The sequence below is a fragment of the Cajanus cajan genome, chromosome 11 (assembly GCF_000230855.2).
Source record: "Cajanus cajan strain Asha chromosome 11, NIPB_CcT2T_4, whole genome shotgun sequence".
Lineage (NCBI taxonomy): Eukaryota > Viridiplantae > Streptophyta > Magnoliopsida > Fabales > Fabaceae > Cajanus > Cajanus cajan.
This window is the reverse complement of record NC_138527.1, coordinates 29431844-29449038: the sequence shown is the minus strand read 5'-3', so window position 1 is coordinate 29449038 and position 17195 is coordinate 29431844. Positions and strand designations below refer to the sequence as shown.

Sequence of the window (17195 nt, the reverse complement as noted above, 5' to 3'; positions counted from 1 at the left end):
CATTTTTTTTATATACAAAAAAAAAAAAACTGAACTTATATTTAAGAGTTTTCAATAAGTTACACCAACTACATATGAATTGGTTGAGTGTCATTTTTTAATCAACAAATGTTCATAAATTAGTGAGACGTGTTAGTTGAAATTAAGTGTTCATTTAATTAAAAATGTATATATTTTTAAATTTTTTTAGGATTAATAATAAATTGGATCAACTTGAAATGAAATTAAAATTCCACTCATTTAACTATTTCGATGAAATTAATTTATAAGTTAAATGAGTTTAAACTTGATTTGAAAATTATTGGAGTTGCAACAACTATAGAGGAAAAGAAATAAATTTAAATACATAATTACAAAGTTTATCTTATCTTTTATCTTTCCAACACACTTTTATCTCTTATTTTACCGATAAATTTCTGAAATCGTTACTTTATTTAAAATTAAGCATGTTAATCATATATGAATTAACTTAAATATGATTCTACTTATTTAGCTCACGAACAAATTTATATACACATATAAAGTGTAGGAATTTGAGTAAGTTGTCTTATTTTAACTTTTGGTTCGTGCAATTAAGACTCATGAATTGAATGATAATTCATAAATCAGCATACAAATTGATCTGTATACATTTGGTTCTTGTAATCTAGTCTTGAGAACTAAATTAAATAATTTAACATGATTAAACATCTTGTGTAAATTTTAGAAAATTAAAATATTTCAAGTGAATATTAAAATTTGATCAATCCAACCATTTAGATAATGCACATAATACTAAATATGTCAAGTGTAAATTTTAAATGCACACAGTACTAATAGAAAGTATATTGAAATTTAAATTACATATTACCATTTTTCTTCAATGACTATGTTTGACTTCATCTTTGATGTAGTTGGTTCCTTCATTTTTCCAATCACCAAATTAAAACAAATAAATTAAGAAGCCTGCAGATAGGCCTCTTATCCCGTCAACAAATTTAGAAATCTCAATAATTAAAAATAGGGAAGAAAAAAAATCTTCTTTTCTTTATGCACAATAATGAAAGAGTATATAAAACACTATAAAAAAAATCACATAAATTTTATTTAATATAGTTTGATTCTTCGTGTCCACATTTATAAGAATGTTTATCATCTCAAAATGTATTATATGTATGTTTTTGAAAATCCTCTTTTCAAGTTTTGTAAGTAAATCTTAAAAATCATTTCCTTATAAATTTTATGGATCAAACTTAAAAACCACTCCCTCAGCAGTTTTTTTTTTACAAAACTTGGTAATCTTCCTTTAGTTGACCCCCCTCTCATTTAAAGTAATGATCTCTCTACAAGTCAAGTGATTCTTCTCATCTCAAGAATTTTTATTTATAGACCTAACATCATAATATTAAAAAAGAAAACAAATCTCTAAATTAAATATAATATATTTTAATTCTAAACAATTTCCTAAAAGAATCAATTTCTTTTTAATTCTAAACAGTATCTTAGACATTAAAACTTAGAAATTTGAATTGTTTTCCAAACAATTTCTCTGTCAATTGAAAATTTTAAACTTTATCTTCTTGTTATCTTAGATGCTCATTACAATCATCTTCAATCATATATTCGTTCTACAATATTTCTTGTCTCCATTTCGTGAGTATTAGAATCTTCTTATGTCAAACCAAGAATTTTAATATCACTATTGAACCAAAGGAGTTTAACATTGGAGAAGAGTCCAATGGGTAGTGAGGAGACCATACAAATGGGCTTAACACCATATTATAACCAAAAATCTTGAGACATTATATAGGTGTGTGGGTCTTTTCTCACTTATATATTACTCAACATGCCCAATTTTAATTGATGTGAAGCTCACTTCATACTTGAACTCCAACACTTCTTTTCAAGTGTGAATCTCTTTCACATGATCACACTCCTTTAAGTAGAAGTCTTTTTCATTTACGAATACTATATATATATATATATGTATATATATGTTGAATTAATTTCTTTTAATTTGTTTGGATGAGAAACGTAGAGGGAAACTTAATTTTAAGTGAATTAAAAATATCATAGAACAAAATAACTTGTTTAGATCAAATTCAAATAATTTCATGATAAAAATTCAAATAATTTTAAAATGATAAAAAAATTATAGGAGATTTCTTTTCATGGTCTTAGAAATTAGAATGAATACCTTCACCCTATAACTCTTACGATGCATTCCCTCTTTAACTTTCTCCCAGTCGCCTTTATTTTCTCCCTCTTTTTTTTTTTCATTTACGCTTCTATAAATAATAAAAATATCAAAAAATTTAAATTAATATCCAAAAATAAAATTTGTATGTAATGAAATTTAAATTACTTCGTTAAAACAAAAAAGTTAACTGCTGACCAATGAATATCTAAATCAACGTATAGAATTGTTCAACTTTTAACTACTGATTTAAGTTTGAGATTTGAGTAAGGATGTCAATAAATATAAATATGAGTAATCCATGAATCAGAATTGATTTAAATCAACTTAATGTGATTGAATTAAATTTATTTAATATTCAAGTCAGGCTTATTCGACTTGAACAAAATTAAACATTATACGAATCAGATAATAAATTTTATGTTTTTTGAGTTATAACTCGACACAATTGGATAATAATAATAATAATAATAATAATAATAATAATAATAATAATAATAATAATAATAATAATAAATTAATATTTTGAATAATCATTTGTTCAAGATAATACACTTTCTCACCCTTGCTCGATAATAAATTTTGTATTTTAGAGTTGATAGTATTGTAACAATCCAACATATTTATTTTAAATTTTATTTTGTATAAATATTGTTGTTTGAGCTAATAATAATATAATAAATTAACAAATTTATTTTGTAATTTAGTTTGTATCATTATTTTCTATCTGGATTCGTAATTGCATTTGTAACAAGAAATCAAATAATTTACATTTATTATAAAATATTTAAATTTTTACAAAAAAAATATAAATTTAATTATATTTATTTGATTGATTCAACCCAATATATAATTGTGTTAATTACTTGAAGGAGAGGCTTATGTAAACATACCGTCTATAGTAAAAGGTATTATATGATTTCTAAAAAAAATAAAACACAATAAATTTAAATTACTTTATTCAAATAAATTATTTTAAATAAGAGATTTAAATAAAGTAGTTAAATTCTCTTACATTTCAAATTTCTCGAGAATATGAAATCTCTCGTTAAAAAGACTACCTTACTACAAATAAGAAACACAAGCTAATAAAAATTTTAAAATTTATAATTTCTTCCGAGAAAAATATAAGTTAATTTAATTTTAAATTTATTATTTCATTGTGTCCATCTGACACTTGTTTCTTCGAGTTGTTCTTCATATCAAAGGTACAAGATGAGAATGAAAGGAAGATGTTACTTGTGATTTATTCTTCACTTACATGTCTTTCACGTGGCATTTTCTAATTTGAACACTATAAGATTAAATTTTTAAGCTTAATAGTACTTAAAAAGTATGTAAAACAATTTTGCAAATTTTGTGAAACAACTTTTAAAATTATATATTTTACTACCAAATTTTTAAAATTTCAAAGATTTTTTCATCTCATTAATTAATATCAATATTATTAGTTCGTCATTTTGAGCACTAATAATTAAATTTTTAAGTTTAATAGTACTTTTTGTTATGTATGTGAAACAATTTTGCAAATTTTGTGAAACAACTTTTAAAATTATATATTTTGCTACCAAATTTTTAAAATTTCACAAATTTTCTCATCTCATTAGTTGATATCGATATATTATTAGTTCGTCATTGACGATAATTGATATCAATACAGAGTACTAATGTGACATACAAGTAATGACATGACATATGTCACATTGCCTATTAACATGACATGTTAAATGTGTAATTAATTATGACATTAGACAATCGACTAATAATAGAAAACAAAATGTGAAAAAATTTAAAAGTTGTGTGACAAAGTATATAATTTTAAAAGTTAGTTGATAAAGTTTGCAAAATTGTAAAATGTGGTTAACAAAAAGTACAATTAAATCAAAATGTTAATATTCACTTGTGTAAAAATAAGATTTCTTTACACATTTTTTATATCAGGTATTGTTCATATGACATAGAAAATGACACAATAATATACTTGTAAATATGTTAAAATATTATATGATGGGTGTTGACTTCCCTGTCATAGAAAGAAACATCCTATGACAGGTAAATTATTCCCTATCATAAAATGTATTCTTATTACTTACATTGAGAGTACAAACCCAATTTGCACTCCATTGTTTCATCTTCTTCATTCAAGTGATAAAGACAATTTTTGACGACAGATACTGTTGAGGTGATTTTCGACAACACCAATGATTGTTAAGGTGATTTTCGACGAAACCCTTTGTTCTTTATTATACTATTCTCTATTTTGTTTTCGCTCTCGCAACCATTCATTTGTTCTTGTGCTCCTAGGTCCATTCTTGTTCTCTTCTTTTTTCGATGTTGGTGTTATTTGATGTTGGTTCGATGAGAGAGAAAAAGATGCAACAAAAAAGAAAGAGCATGTGACGAAATGCAATGAGAGTAAAAAGTGTGACAATGAAACATGAATAGATGTGGTAAGAGAGAAAGAGTGTGAAGACAAAACATGCGACAACAAGAAGGAAATAATAGTGCAATGATGAAATATGAAAGAAACGTCGTGAAAGGAAAAAAGTGTGTAGAGTAACATTCAATAACCTAAAAAATAAAACTCTTTTGTTGGTTATTCTTATAATAGGTATTGAAAGTCAAGATCTTCTATATTGTTTATTTTCATGACTAACATAAAAAGTAATACTTTCTATATCATCGATATTTATAATAGGTTTAAAACTGATATAAAAAATCATTTTTATCTATCATAAAAAGTGTTACGCACATTAATAATCTTTTAAATATAAAATTAAATTTTTATCTATCTATCTATTTATCATCACATGATCACAAAGAAATACAAAATTAATGTTATCAGTAAGAAAAAAAAAAGTGTTATGAATAATATTTATCAAATTTAGTTTCCCATGGTATCTTTTAGATTAATTATTGAAATATCTTATACCCACAGGTTTATTAGTGAGAGGATCATCACCGTGCTCCACCGTAAGGAAAAGGCAAGACAAATGAATTTGAATCATCAATATCCTCTTCTTTAATTAACTAGTGTCATTGACCAACTTGTTTGGCTTTGGCAATTGGCACACTCAATAACAAGTGAAAACTTTCAAGTAGGTCTTAGCCTTACGATTAATTAAAGATCCGTAACGTAAGTTGATGCACCCTTTTGTAAAGGTGCACCATAACGAGCTTGCCATTTTCTAAGGCAATTTGATTATGTTTTCTTTTTTGTGGAACTTCAACCATGTATGATTCTCTTTACGAAATGATTTTGACATATGATTGATTATTTATTCATGTTGTCTGCACCACTTAGTCCACAATTGGACCAAATATTGCTCCTGTCCTTGTAATTACTAATTAGTAAGGTGTTGTTATAAGTTATAACGAATAAACACTTGGTTTCGTTCTAAATACAAATGCAACAAATTTCTTGCTTTTTCAAAGGCAACCCAACCTATCGAAGCAAGATGGACAGGGACAGATGAAAGTAATAAATGAAGTACAGCAAAAATGGATTAACACGTACCAAGAAAAAAAATATTATGTGGCAGGGGTCTTATATATATAATAAAATTATTTTAAAACAAAGCTTTAATCATGACTTGTTATCCCAATTAAGAATGAGTTTTATATTAAAAAAATTAATATTGATGGATTAGGTAATTATCTTGTTGTGTATAAATTTTTATCCTATTTTATTCTTAAAAGATATATAAAAAATACATCGACGAAAAATTATTAAAATATAATAAAAAAATATAAATGTCTTAAAAAAGCAGGATTATAAGATTAGTTAAATTTGTCGGTCTGGTATAGTTTTTAAAACAACATTATAAATTCACCTGCTAAGTACTTTGTGAAAGTATTTTGTACAAAAATACTGTGTAGAGTGAGAGAGAATTGAGTGTTGCTTTTCAAGCTATAATTAATTTATTCATGCACTTATTTGTCATTTAATTTTCTTAAGGCATTGATGAGTGGACAAACCATTTGATAATCTCGTTTAAGTGGATTAAATATAGACTTTTCATTTTATTTGTCATGTTGAGAAGAGTCAGGAAGGAGTTAAGAATATTTAGTTTTGGTTTATTTGGTTAAAAATTAAAGGATGGAGAGAAGTTGACCAAGCAGGTATAGTTTTACGTCAGAAAAATTTCCGACGTAGAAGCGGGAGACGTAAATTTACGTCGGGATGCGAAAACCGATGTAAATTTACGTCGAACATGTCAAGCTCCGACGTAAAAAGTCATAAAAAATTTAAAAAAAAGAAAAAGAAAACAAGTGCAGCAGAACGGCCCGTTCTGTCTGGAGAACGACCCGTTCTGCTTGATAGACCCAGAAGTGCGTTCTCCAAACCCGGACTTGGTCACTTCCTTCTCCTTCTCCAGCTTCAAAAACTCGAAATGCAACACAAACATTATTACGAAAAAAACATCCCAAAAAACACAAATTTGATGGAAGATGCTACCCCATAGAACCTCCCAGAAAAGCCCATGACCACGCGAAGAAGAAACAGAAGAAGGTGCAGATGAACGCCATGAAGGAGGAGGCGCGGGAGAAGGAAGAAAAACAGAAGAAGGAGGAGGAGGCGCGGGAGAAGGAAAAACCATGAAGATTTTGAAATTTAGCTAGTGCGCGCTCACCTTTTAACATGTTCTGTGGATTATTTACATCAGCCCTAATTAGATCCGACGTAAATTTTAACATCTACGTCGGACACAATGCTTAGCCGACGTAGATGTTAAAATTTACGTCGGACCCAATCAGGGCCGACATAAATAATTCAACAAAATTACGCTACATGTCACCACATTTTTATTACGTCGGGTGTTTTTATATCCGACGTAAAATGGGTGACGTAGTATCCTAATTTTCCACTAGTGAGATTTTGTAGGGTGTGGTCTTAATAGTTATTTTTTTTTAATAAAATAAATAATGTATAGAAGATGACAATCTTATAATTATTGAGTAGAGTTAATAACATATTAAGTGAGTAGTGTTAATAACATATTAAGATCTTAATTAATTGTAAAAAAGCATTTTTTTTTAACTTTATAAGAAATAAAATTACTTTACTGAAAAAAAAAACTTAAATAAACCTTATTATACCAAATAGGATGGATAAAATTTGATGCATAGGAACTAATTTATCAACGAAACGAAGTAGGTGGGCAACGTGGAGAAAGGAAACCATTGCTAGTAGGAGAAAGGCTATCGAGGGAGGATGGGAAGACAATTCAATGTGGATGGTTCCCATATTGATGTGAGCATGAGATTAATCTAAAAATTAATTAATTTATCACATGAATAAGTAAATTCATCTATTAAAATAAAAATAAATAATTGATTGAATTCAATTTATTCATTTAATTTTATGAATGATGAATGATTCATTTATTATTTTTTAAAAATTTATTAAATTATAATATGAGATATTTATTAGATTGAATTTTAAAAAATTATTTTGACATAATTTTTTTTGTAAATATTAAAAGACTATATAATAATGTAAGGATTGATTAATTAAATAAAATATTTTACAAATAAAAATTATTTAATTTTTAAAACATTACTTCTATAACTTGACAAATATAGAATGTAAATATAGAATGTCGTGGTTGATGCTCTTTCTTAACCAGAATTGCCAACATTTAGGTGCTAACCACTTCATCTCCACTCTTGTCCTTCATCTAGGAATGGAAGCAATATTATGACCAGAACTCATAGGCAAAAAATTTCAAGGAAAAATGCTTATAAATGTCAAGAGCAAAGAACATTTTATCTTCCAAAATGGTATTCTCCTCTTCAAAGGCAGATTATTTGTTCCATATTTACCCAGACTTTGTCACAAGATTATTGACTTTGTCACAAGATTATTCATGAGTTTTATTCTACTTCAATTACATGCCATTCGATTCTTATAAATATATTTTTATTAAATGATCTTTTAAATTATTTTATTATAATTATTATAGTGAAAAAAACTCACTTATTTTTTTATATGTTTATTTTGTTTGTTATGAGTTTATACCAAATTATTCATTTCTCAAAATTATAAAGTAAAGTGCTATCAAAATATGTCTTATAAATGATTTTTTTGTACAAAATATTTTTTTTTAGATCATACACATCATTATAATATAAAAATTAGTGTAGATTTTGAGATTAAATTGGTATTTCAAGATACATAAAGAGAAATATCATTTTTACAATAATTTTTATATTTGAAAAATATACTATATTTTTCATACATCTATTTTGCTCCCGAAGTAGTAATATTAAAAGAAAGGATTAAAAAATGTCCTAAGTTGATTTATTGTGTCTTGAAGATTAAACAAAATATTGAGATTTTTTTTTATGCAAGAGACCATTTTAACTAGCATTGTTTCATTCCTCAAAGTAAATGTAACAATGTATTGATTTTTCTCTTCTCATATCCAATAATGTGAAAAGTGAATGTTATATAGTACTACAATAAATAATTGAAGGCTCTTGAAGAGTTAATATATTATTACCTAGTGGAACAAAGTTACATAAATGTACTATATTATTCTAACTCTTGTAGAAACTTATTAAGTTCAACAAAATGTAATGTATCTTAAGATCATGAGACTTTACTTGAATAAGAAATATATATTGGAAAAATTATTATTTTTCTAGTGGTTTGTATTGCACATGTATTAGTACAATTAAAACATATTCTTGTAAACTAAAAATTTACAAATCAAAATAAATTTGTTATTTGTCATGATTGATAAGGCCATCTCGAGTCTATTATTATGCAAAATATAATAGAAAACTTATATGGACACTTATTTAAGAGCTATAAGATTCTTGAATCTAATAATTTCTTATGTCCTAATTATTTTCAATGGAAGTTAATATCACTAGCATAATTAAGAAGGAAATTCTTATATTTATAGAATAGATTCAGGGTGAGATTTGTAAACTAATACACTCACCATGTAGACCATTAAGATATTTTTATTATTTTAATTGATGCATCAACTAGATGGTCACATATTTGTTTCTATTACATTCGCAATTATTTTCTTAATTAATCCGTCTAAGAGTTCATTTTCTTAATTATTCAATTAAGAAAATCCATCTTGATAATGTTCGTGAATTTATACCTCTTATTTTTAATGAGTATATGTCTATTGAAATTTGTATTGAACATCTTGTAGCACATGTTCATACATAAAATAGATATGTAAAATTATTTATTAAGCATCTAAATTAATTATAAGACTATAACTAAGTTCTTTTCTTTGTAATTGATTTTTGATAGTCAACCTTATATTTCTTATTTAAGAACTTTTCAATGTGCTAAATTATTATACTACAATACTCCAAGATGAATCTTCAAATAAGGTTGAAAATATAAGTTGAATATGAATCAACATCTATATTAAAATATGTTGAATTATCCACAAGAGTCCTATTTATGACTCGATTTGTTAATTTTAATTTTAAATAAGTTTTCCCAACAATAGGAGGAGAGAAAAGAAGGAGTTGAAAAAAAGATATTAGTTGAAATGAATTATAATATTGATCATCAAACTGAATTATTATCCTATAACACTCCAAGATGAATCTTCAAATAAGGTTAAGAATATAAGTTGAATATGAATTGCATCTATAATAAATACGTTGAATTATCCACAGGAGTCCTATTTATGACTCGATTTATCAATTTTAATTTTAAATAAGTTTTTCCAACAATAAGAAGAAAGAGAATAAGGAGTTGAAAAAAGTATTAATTGAAATGAATTATAATATAAATCTTCAAACTAAACATTATAAATCAAAAATTTAAAAGATAATTTATTTACAAAAGTTTGACCAAAATAATGGTTAAATCATATATATCAATTGTTAATGCTCCAACAAAATTGATATCCCTGTTGGATAATATTACTAAAAGTCTCAATTATGCATGAAGTGTGGTAGACTTATTGGTTCCAAAGATAAGAAATATTTTATTTAGAAAAGGAGATAAAAATCAAGATGGTCAAATAAAAGATATAAAAAGTCTAAGATTTTTTTTGACATAAATAATAAGTTCCTGAAAAACTCTACTTGAAATTCGGGAAAATAAAAAGATCTCAAATTATGTCATGAATGAAAATACGATGAACCAAAATAAAGTCAACATTGATGATGTATTTACATATAATGTAGCACTATGTGATAAATAGTTATGATGATTAAGAAACAAAGTCTATCAAAGATTCTAGAAAAGGAAATGATTGGCAAAAAATATATAAAAACTCAATTGAGACAAAATTAAACTCATTTGTCAAATCGAAACGTTTTTGGACTCAGTTCATACACCTGAAGATGTAAAACCAATTAGATTTTGGATTTGTAGTCCAAATACCTAAAGATGTATAATCAGTTGGATATATAATGTTTTTATGCAAAAATGAAACATGAATGGTGAAATTATGAAATACAAAACATACATTGAAAATTAATGATTTTCACAAAGATCTAACACTGATTTTTAAGAGATGTACACCTATAATGGATGTAAGTATTTTTCGATACTTGACCAATCAAATTGTATATGAAAGACTCAATTAATGAATGTTACAACCCAATTTTATGGCTCACTTGATAGTGAGATTTATGTGATATTTCCCAAAGGATTTTAATATGTCCAAAACATTGGTGCAAATTCTTGAGAAAATTATTCAATCAAATTAAGTAAGTCGTACTATGGACTAGAACAATATGGATGATGTGGATATGCTCAAAGAATAATATAAATATGATATGATCATTTTTTTTTCATATATTTTTATGAAAATATATGAAATTAAGCTTATAGTTATATTTGTGTAGATGACATAAATATTTTGTAACTTTTGAGGATATTCAAAAAGCTATAGATTTCATAAAGATAAAATTACAATGAAGGATGTGGAATAAACAAAGTTCTATTTATCATTACAATTTGAATATTTAAATTATGAAGCTTCTTGTGCATCAATAACTTTATATGACAAAGATGTTTAAAAATATTTATATAGAGAAATGACATTTGTTGCGAACTCTGATGTTTGCAAGATCTTTAAATGTGAACAAAGATCCTTTTAGATACAAAGAAAAAGGATAAAATGTTACTTGTTCTTAAAGTACCATATCTTAGTATTATATGAGGCACTCTTGTATTTTAGCTTGCTAATTATAAATCACGTGATATATAACTTTTTCTCATTTTACTTGTAAAATACAATTATTCACTTACGTGAAATTGTTAAAATGAAGCTAATAATATTTTTCATTATCTTAAGGGAATTTTTTGGTCAAATTCTTATAATGGTAAATCACAAATGAGGTGTTTGTTAACATATGGTAATATAGTTATATATGAGAGATTGTTATATCTATTACTTGGTAGAAAGAAGAATGCATTAAAGGAGATGATACAAAACATTTTTTCCTAAGTTCTTTTTAACTTGTAATCATCAAGGGAGTGGTGCTATAATTATTTAAATAGTCGTTTCATGTGAGAACCTTGAAAGATCTCTATACAAAGTTATTGACAAGTACAATTTTGGAATAATTGGTACACAAGATTGATCTTCTTCATCTTAAAGATGATTGTTTGTATGAGGGGAGACATTATGCACTCTTTTTTCCTTCGTCATAACTTTGTCCCGGTGGATTTTTCCAACAAGATTTTTAATGAGGTAGTATATGATACCATATTAAAGAATGACGTACTTTTTTTCTTTCACCGGATTCTTGCCCCACGAGATTTTTCCTAGTAAAGTCTTAAGGAGACATATTCTCAAACAATGAACATTCAAAGGAGAGTATTATGAATATTTAATGGTGATTGCCCATTATTACCGTTGATATTTCACATTACTATTGTTATTATCTTATTTGTAATCATTTATGTCTATAAATAGGTTATCTCATTGACAGAAGTAATATGAGAAATTTTCTATTCTCTTCCTAATATTGTTCTCTTTATACCTTCTCTTTTCTCTCTACTACTTTTATATCATAATTTATAGTTTTATGTTGATTTTCATAACACTTCAAGATTTTCACATTTTTTCAAATGATTTTGTGAATGCCTACTACATAGTCCAAAACACTCTAATTAAAAGCATTTTTTAATCTATCAAATTTATAATGATTTGAACTTAAAATTATGTGTAAACTATTTCAATCTCTGACCATTAGGTTTACTTTAATAATTTTTAAAAGCATCCGTTTGTGTCTTTATTAGCAAACTCAATTTTCATTTTTAGAGATTGAAAAGTAACTCACTCTGTTTTTCTAGTGAGCTTTGTGACCATATGACTTTCTAGTTGTACTCAAACAAATTCACAAAGTGTGGCCATGTACGTTTACCCTCCAAACATTACTATTAGATGTTCATGTTCTAGCATGCTTTCAATTCATTTATAACAAATTCATACCCGTCAATTTTATTGATCCTAAGCCACAGTCCAGAGATATTCTTAAGTACAACTGGTATGGACAATGCCCTAACATTGATCCGTTTATGGTACTCACTATAGTGAGGACAAAGATAATTAATGAACCTTGAGCTTCAACTTAGATTCAAGCTGCAAGAGAGGAAAAGGAAAAAGACGCCAAAGAGCTGCACTTAACATCACTTTCACCAAAATCAAATGCCAAATACAGCAGTGTTCCTCTTTTCAGGACCACAAAAAAACTTTTGACCTTAGCTGTATAAGCCTACAAAGCAATGACATTTGAAAAAAAAGACCCTAGAGCATGACATTTTTGACTCCTCTCTTTTAACTTCTGTGCCACTCTAACTCACTAAAACGTAACAAAGAAAATATGGCATTGATTAATGTTCTTACTCTTTCTCTCATATATTTGAAACCCCCTTTCACCACTAGGTTCCAAGCTTAGAAATATTAATTAATTGCACTTACTTCATGCTAATTTTTTTTTTTCACGTGAATAATGTCAAGACACACAAGGGCCATCCCTGAAAGGTGCCTCCTTTTATAACTTGTCAATGGGTGATGCAATACATTGTTTAAAATATTAATGCAGATAATATTTTAAAGGGTGAGACACTTTACATGGACTTTTTCATGGGCGAACCAAAATTCAACAGCTAACAAGATTCTGCAACGGACAAATTCTTGATGAAGAAACAAAGGCATGGGATTAATTGCAAGAATGAATTTCAAATATTTTAATGCTTAAATTAGAGGGAGGTGTCAACATCCTCAATCAGCTAGCGGGGGCTAAAAGTCCTCGCCAATACAATTTCTTCAAGTGAGCCACACCAGAAACCTTGACTTCTGTAGCAGGCCAGGGTTCAGTTTTTCTCCATATTTTCCGTGCTGTTTTTTTTTTATTATTATTATTTTTTACTTTGGTTTCATTTCAACGTTAGATTTGCTTGCTCACAAGCTCACAGTTGCTTGGAGCAGTTCAATTTCATTCGTGGGGATGCCAAGGGTACTAAATTCAACTTTCTTATGGGACAAGTAGCTAGCAACTTTCGCGGCCTTCAATGTATGTCACTTCTGTTCCTCCAAGTTGTAGTTTAAGCAACATTTTGAATGTGAATTTGTACAAATAGTTTTAGGATGTGACTTGTAAGTAACCTCTTCTATCCCGTTAAAGATCTAAAATATAATAATAAATAATCGCTTGCTTGCACCCTATGCTCACAAATTTACCTTAATGCTAGAAAATAGGGAGACTATTACTTTTGAACATGCATTAGTGCTGCTAAACGTAACTGTAGCTATCATGTATTATATTTGTCTTCAAACATATATATTAATTAATTAATTCATTCCTTTTATTATTATTTTTTTTTTAACTTTTCAATTTCATTAAACACATGCCAATTACTTCTAACATAATCATCATCACCCAGATACCAATGAGTATACAAGTGACACAGAATTGTTTCAGCTGAACTCAGTTCTGAGGTTTAATCCTTAAGTATGCAACTTAATCAAACAGAATTATCTTCGGTAAAAAGATATGCAAATTCATACAAAAATAACAGTTAGGGCGGATATAAAGCCATAACTTTCTGCTGCAGAGTAAGAACTGATTTTGTCGTTCATAATAACCTTAACTCATTCTAACCTAATTATATGTGAATTCGTAAAAAGAAAATAAGCTAGGAAGCATATAAAACCGTAACTTTCTGCTGAGCAGTGAGGACTGATGAATATGATAAAGGGCCTTCCAAATCTCTGAGTAAAACAACGGTGTGATCTGGAGGAGTCCAGAGAGAAAGAGAAACATGGTTTCAACTTTCCACATCCGAAAGTAAAACAACAAATGGTTGCTGTACCCGACCTGAAATTTTGGGATACCTACGCGCATACCTGAACCAGTTTTGAATTTTAGCTAGTAACAATGTTGTACACTTTTCTGCTAATAACATCAGTGGCACATGACTTTTATAGAATTCAAAGAAGTGTTGTGTTTTTAAGCTTTTAATGTTGTTTCTTCTTGTTGACAGCACAATGCATGGCCTTTTGATTTTATTCCTTAGAAGTAATACCAGTTTTATTGCTTGCTTCTAGTACATGGTTACAAGTGAGGAGTTTTATAACATTGGTAGCGGTTGTTCAGTAGGGCCAGAAACAGAAGGTTTGATCTTCAACCTGGAAGCCAAAGTTACAAGAGTTTTCAGGAGGGTGATCATAGCAGGGTTCCTCAACCTTAGGTAAGCAAGGGAGGGTCAAAAGGTTTTCACTAAGGTTATCCTCTTCATCTTGGGAGAAATCCGAGTGTTCAGGTTCAAAGGCATGGGATGAATCAGCAGGCTCCACGAATGAAGTGCAATGTGGGCTGTCCGAATCAAGCACATCACTTTTGGTTGAATTGGCATCTTCTTGCTTGCATGTTACCATAATAGGGAGTGACACTTTGGTCCCATTCTCAGATGTTGCATTTGAATTTGAAATTAAATCCATAGGCTCTTTGTGGGGTGAATTGACAGCATCAGGAGATGACTTGTCATCCAAATTCTCCTTCTCTTTACCTCTAAGAATCAATTTGCTCTCCAGAGAATTCACCTGTTAGTAACAAAATTGTGCCAATCCAATCATTAACCCATTAGTGGGATAGATAAACATTGCACTTTATTAAAGCAAGTATTAGCATAAAGCACAAAAGCTAAATTGACAGCATGTAAGTGTGTGTGTGTCTTTATTTTATTTCTTTTACCTCTGCTTTTAACTTGTCATTCTCTTGAACAAGACTTTCATAGTCACCTTTGAGTCTGTCATAACTAGCTTTCAATGCGCCATAGTCTTTTTCTAGCTGCTTGGTCTTGAACCTTGCCCTACGGTTTTGGAACCATATAGCCACTTGCCTTGGCTGCAAGCCAAGTTCCTTTGCAAGTTGAACCTTCCTTTCAGGCTCAAGCTTGTTCTCTACCTCAAAGTTCCGTTCAAGGAACTGAACTTGTTCGCTTGTGAGCCTCCTCTTCTTCCCCGGTTGATGGAAACACCCCTCATAATCCTCATCACAGTTCTCTTCCTTCTCCAACGCTTGAAAAAAGGGCCTATCCGCCACCCTGCCCCCACTAACATTCTCAAAATCAACCACAGATTTTGAACCTGAAATGAAATCAACCAACCCACAAAACAACAACAACCACCATGTTAAAATTCAATCATAATTAACCAGGTTCTACTAGCAAGAAAGAAAAAAAGAATTTTTTTTTTCAAACATCACAAGAAAACAACAGTCTTGAACTTGAACTGAAAGAAACAAACTTTCAAGTTTCCATGACAAGAAGTTGTGGAAGCCACAGAAAGCTTGAGGTTGTGACCGAAATCAAGTTTAACCTGTGAACTGTTATTTTTTTTTTAAAAAAAAAAACTTGATATGTATGTGACATATCATATGTACTTTAAAAAACCGTTTTTTTAACATGTGACAGAAGAGTTGAGGTTGTGAAAATTCATGAAAAGAAGGTAATTGAGAAGGAAGAGATCACCTTGGAAGGAAGCAGGATTAGAGGTGTGAGCCCAAAGAGACTCAAGGACTTCAGAGGAGCAAGGGAGCCTTTCGTTTTGGAGAAGAAGTGACATGTTTGAACCAGCATAAAGCTTGCCACTCGCCATGGAAAAAAATAAAAATAAAAAAGGACTTTTTATGGGTTGGTGTGGACTTTGGAGAGTGTGTGTTTTCTTCTTCTTAGATTAAAGGGTCATGATTCATGCTGTTCACTTGAGTTCATACCCCATAAGAAGTAAGGGGGGATCAGGGTGAGGGTTTGATCTAAAATTTATGACGAAAGAAGCAGGTGATGAGGATCACTATAATGTGGGAATTGTGGGAGTGAGGAGAGATCATACCCATCACTCAGAGAAACTGGAAGCAAAATTAAGAGGGTGTCAGAGGTGAATAAATTGAAGGGGTGAGTTTGGAGAGAGAAGGGATGATGACAGTTTCAAGCTTTGGAAAATTTTGGTTACGAGAGAGTGAAAGAAATAAAGAGAGATTCTTCTCTGTGGTGGGGAACTTTGATGGGGTTATATTGGGAGCCTTGGTCTGGTTTTGAGATTGGGGATGCCTAGACAAAGGTTGTTAACTTACCATATTACCCCTTTCATGTCCATCACTTTCTTATCTCTCTTTTTATTTGTTTATTTAACTTTTTTCGGGAATTTTTAATTTGATCTTTTGAATATTTTCAAAACATCAATTTAATACTTGAATAGATTAGTCGAACTGAAATGATTTTTGAACGTTTTTTTTTTTAATCGATGTGTAATATTAAATTGGTTATAATAAACTCAAACTTTTGGATTGTTCCGGTGTTGAATTTTTTATTTTAAAATTAAATAGGGGTAATAAATTTGAAGATTGAATTAATATTACTAAAATATTTCAAGAGAAAAAGTGTTGAAAATTAATATTTTTTTATTTAAATATATTTTTAAGTTTATATAAAATAAATAAGTGTTGTTTGATCTTTATATTTTTTTATTTTTCGTTTATCTAAAGTTTAAAATTATTATTTTTAATTTGAATA

The 17195-nt window shown here is 28.5% G+C and overlaps 1 protein-coding gene across 1 annotated transcript; it reads right to left on the bottom strand.

Moving 5' to 3' along the window:
- Positions 1-14680: 14680 nt before the first annotated feature.
- On the bottom strand, positions 14681-16691 carry LOC109808273 (uncharacterized). The gene is given in 4 exon segments (XM_020371188.3): positions 14681-14834; positions 14836-15225; positions 15377-15771; positions 16155-16691. Coding segments are annotated over 4 exon segments (993 nt in total). The 5' UTR covers positions 16282-16691; the 3' UTR covers positions 14681-14753.
- Between the last annotated feature and the right edge of the window lie 504 nt (positions 16692-17195).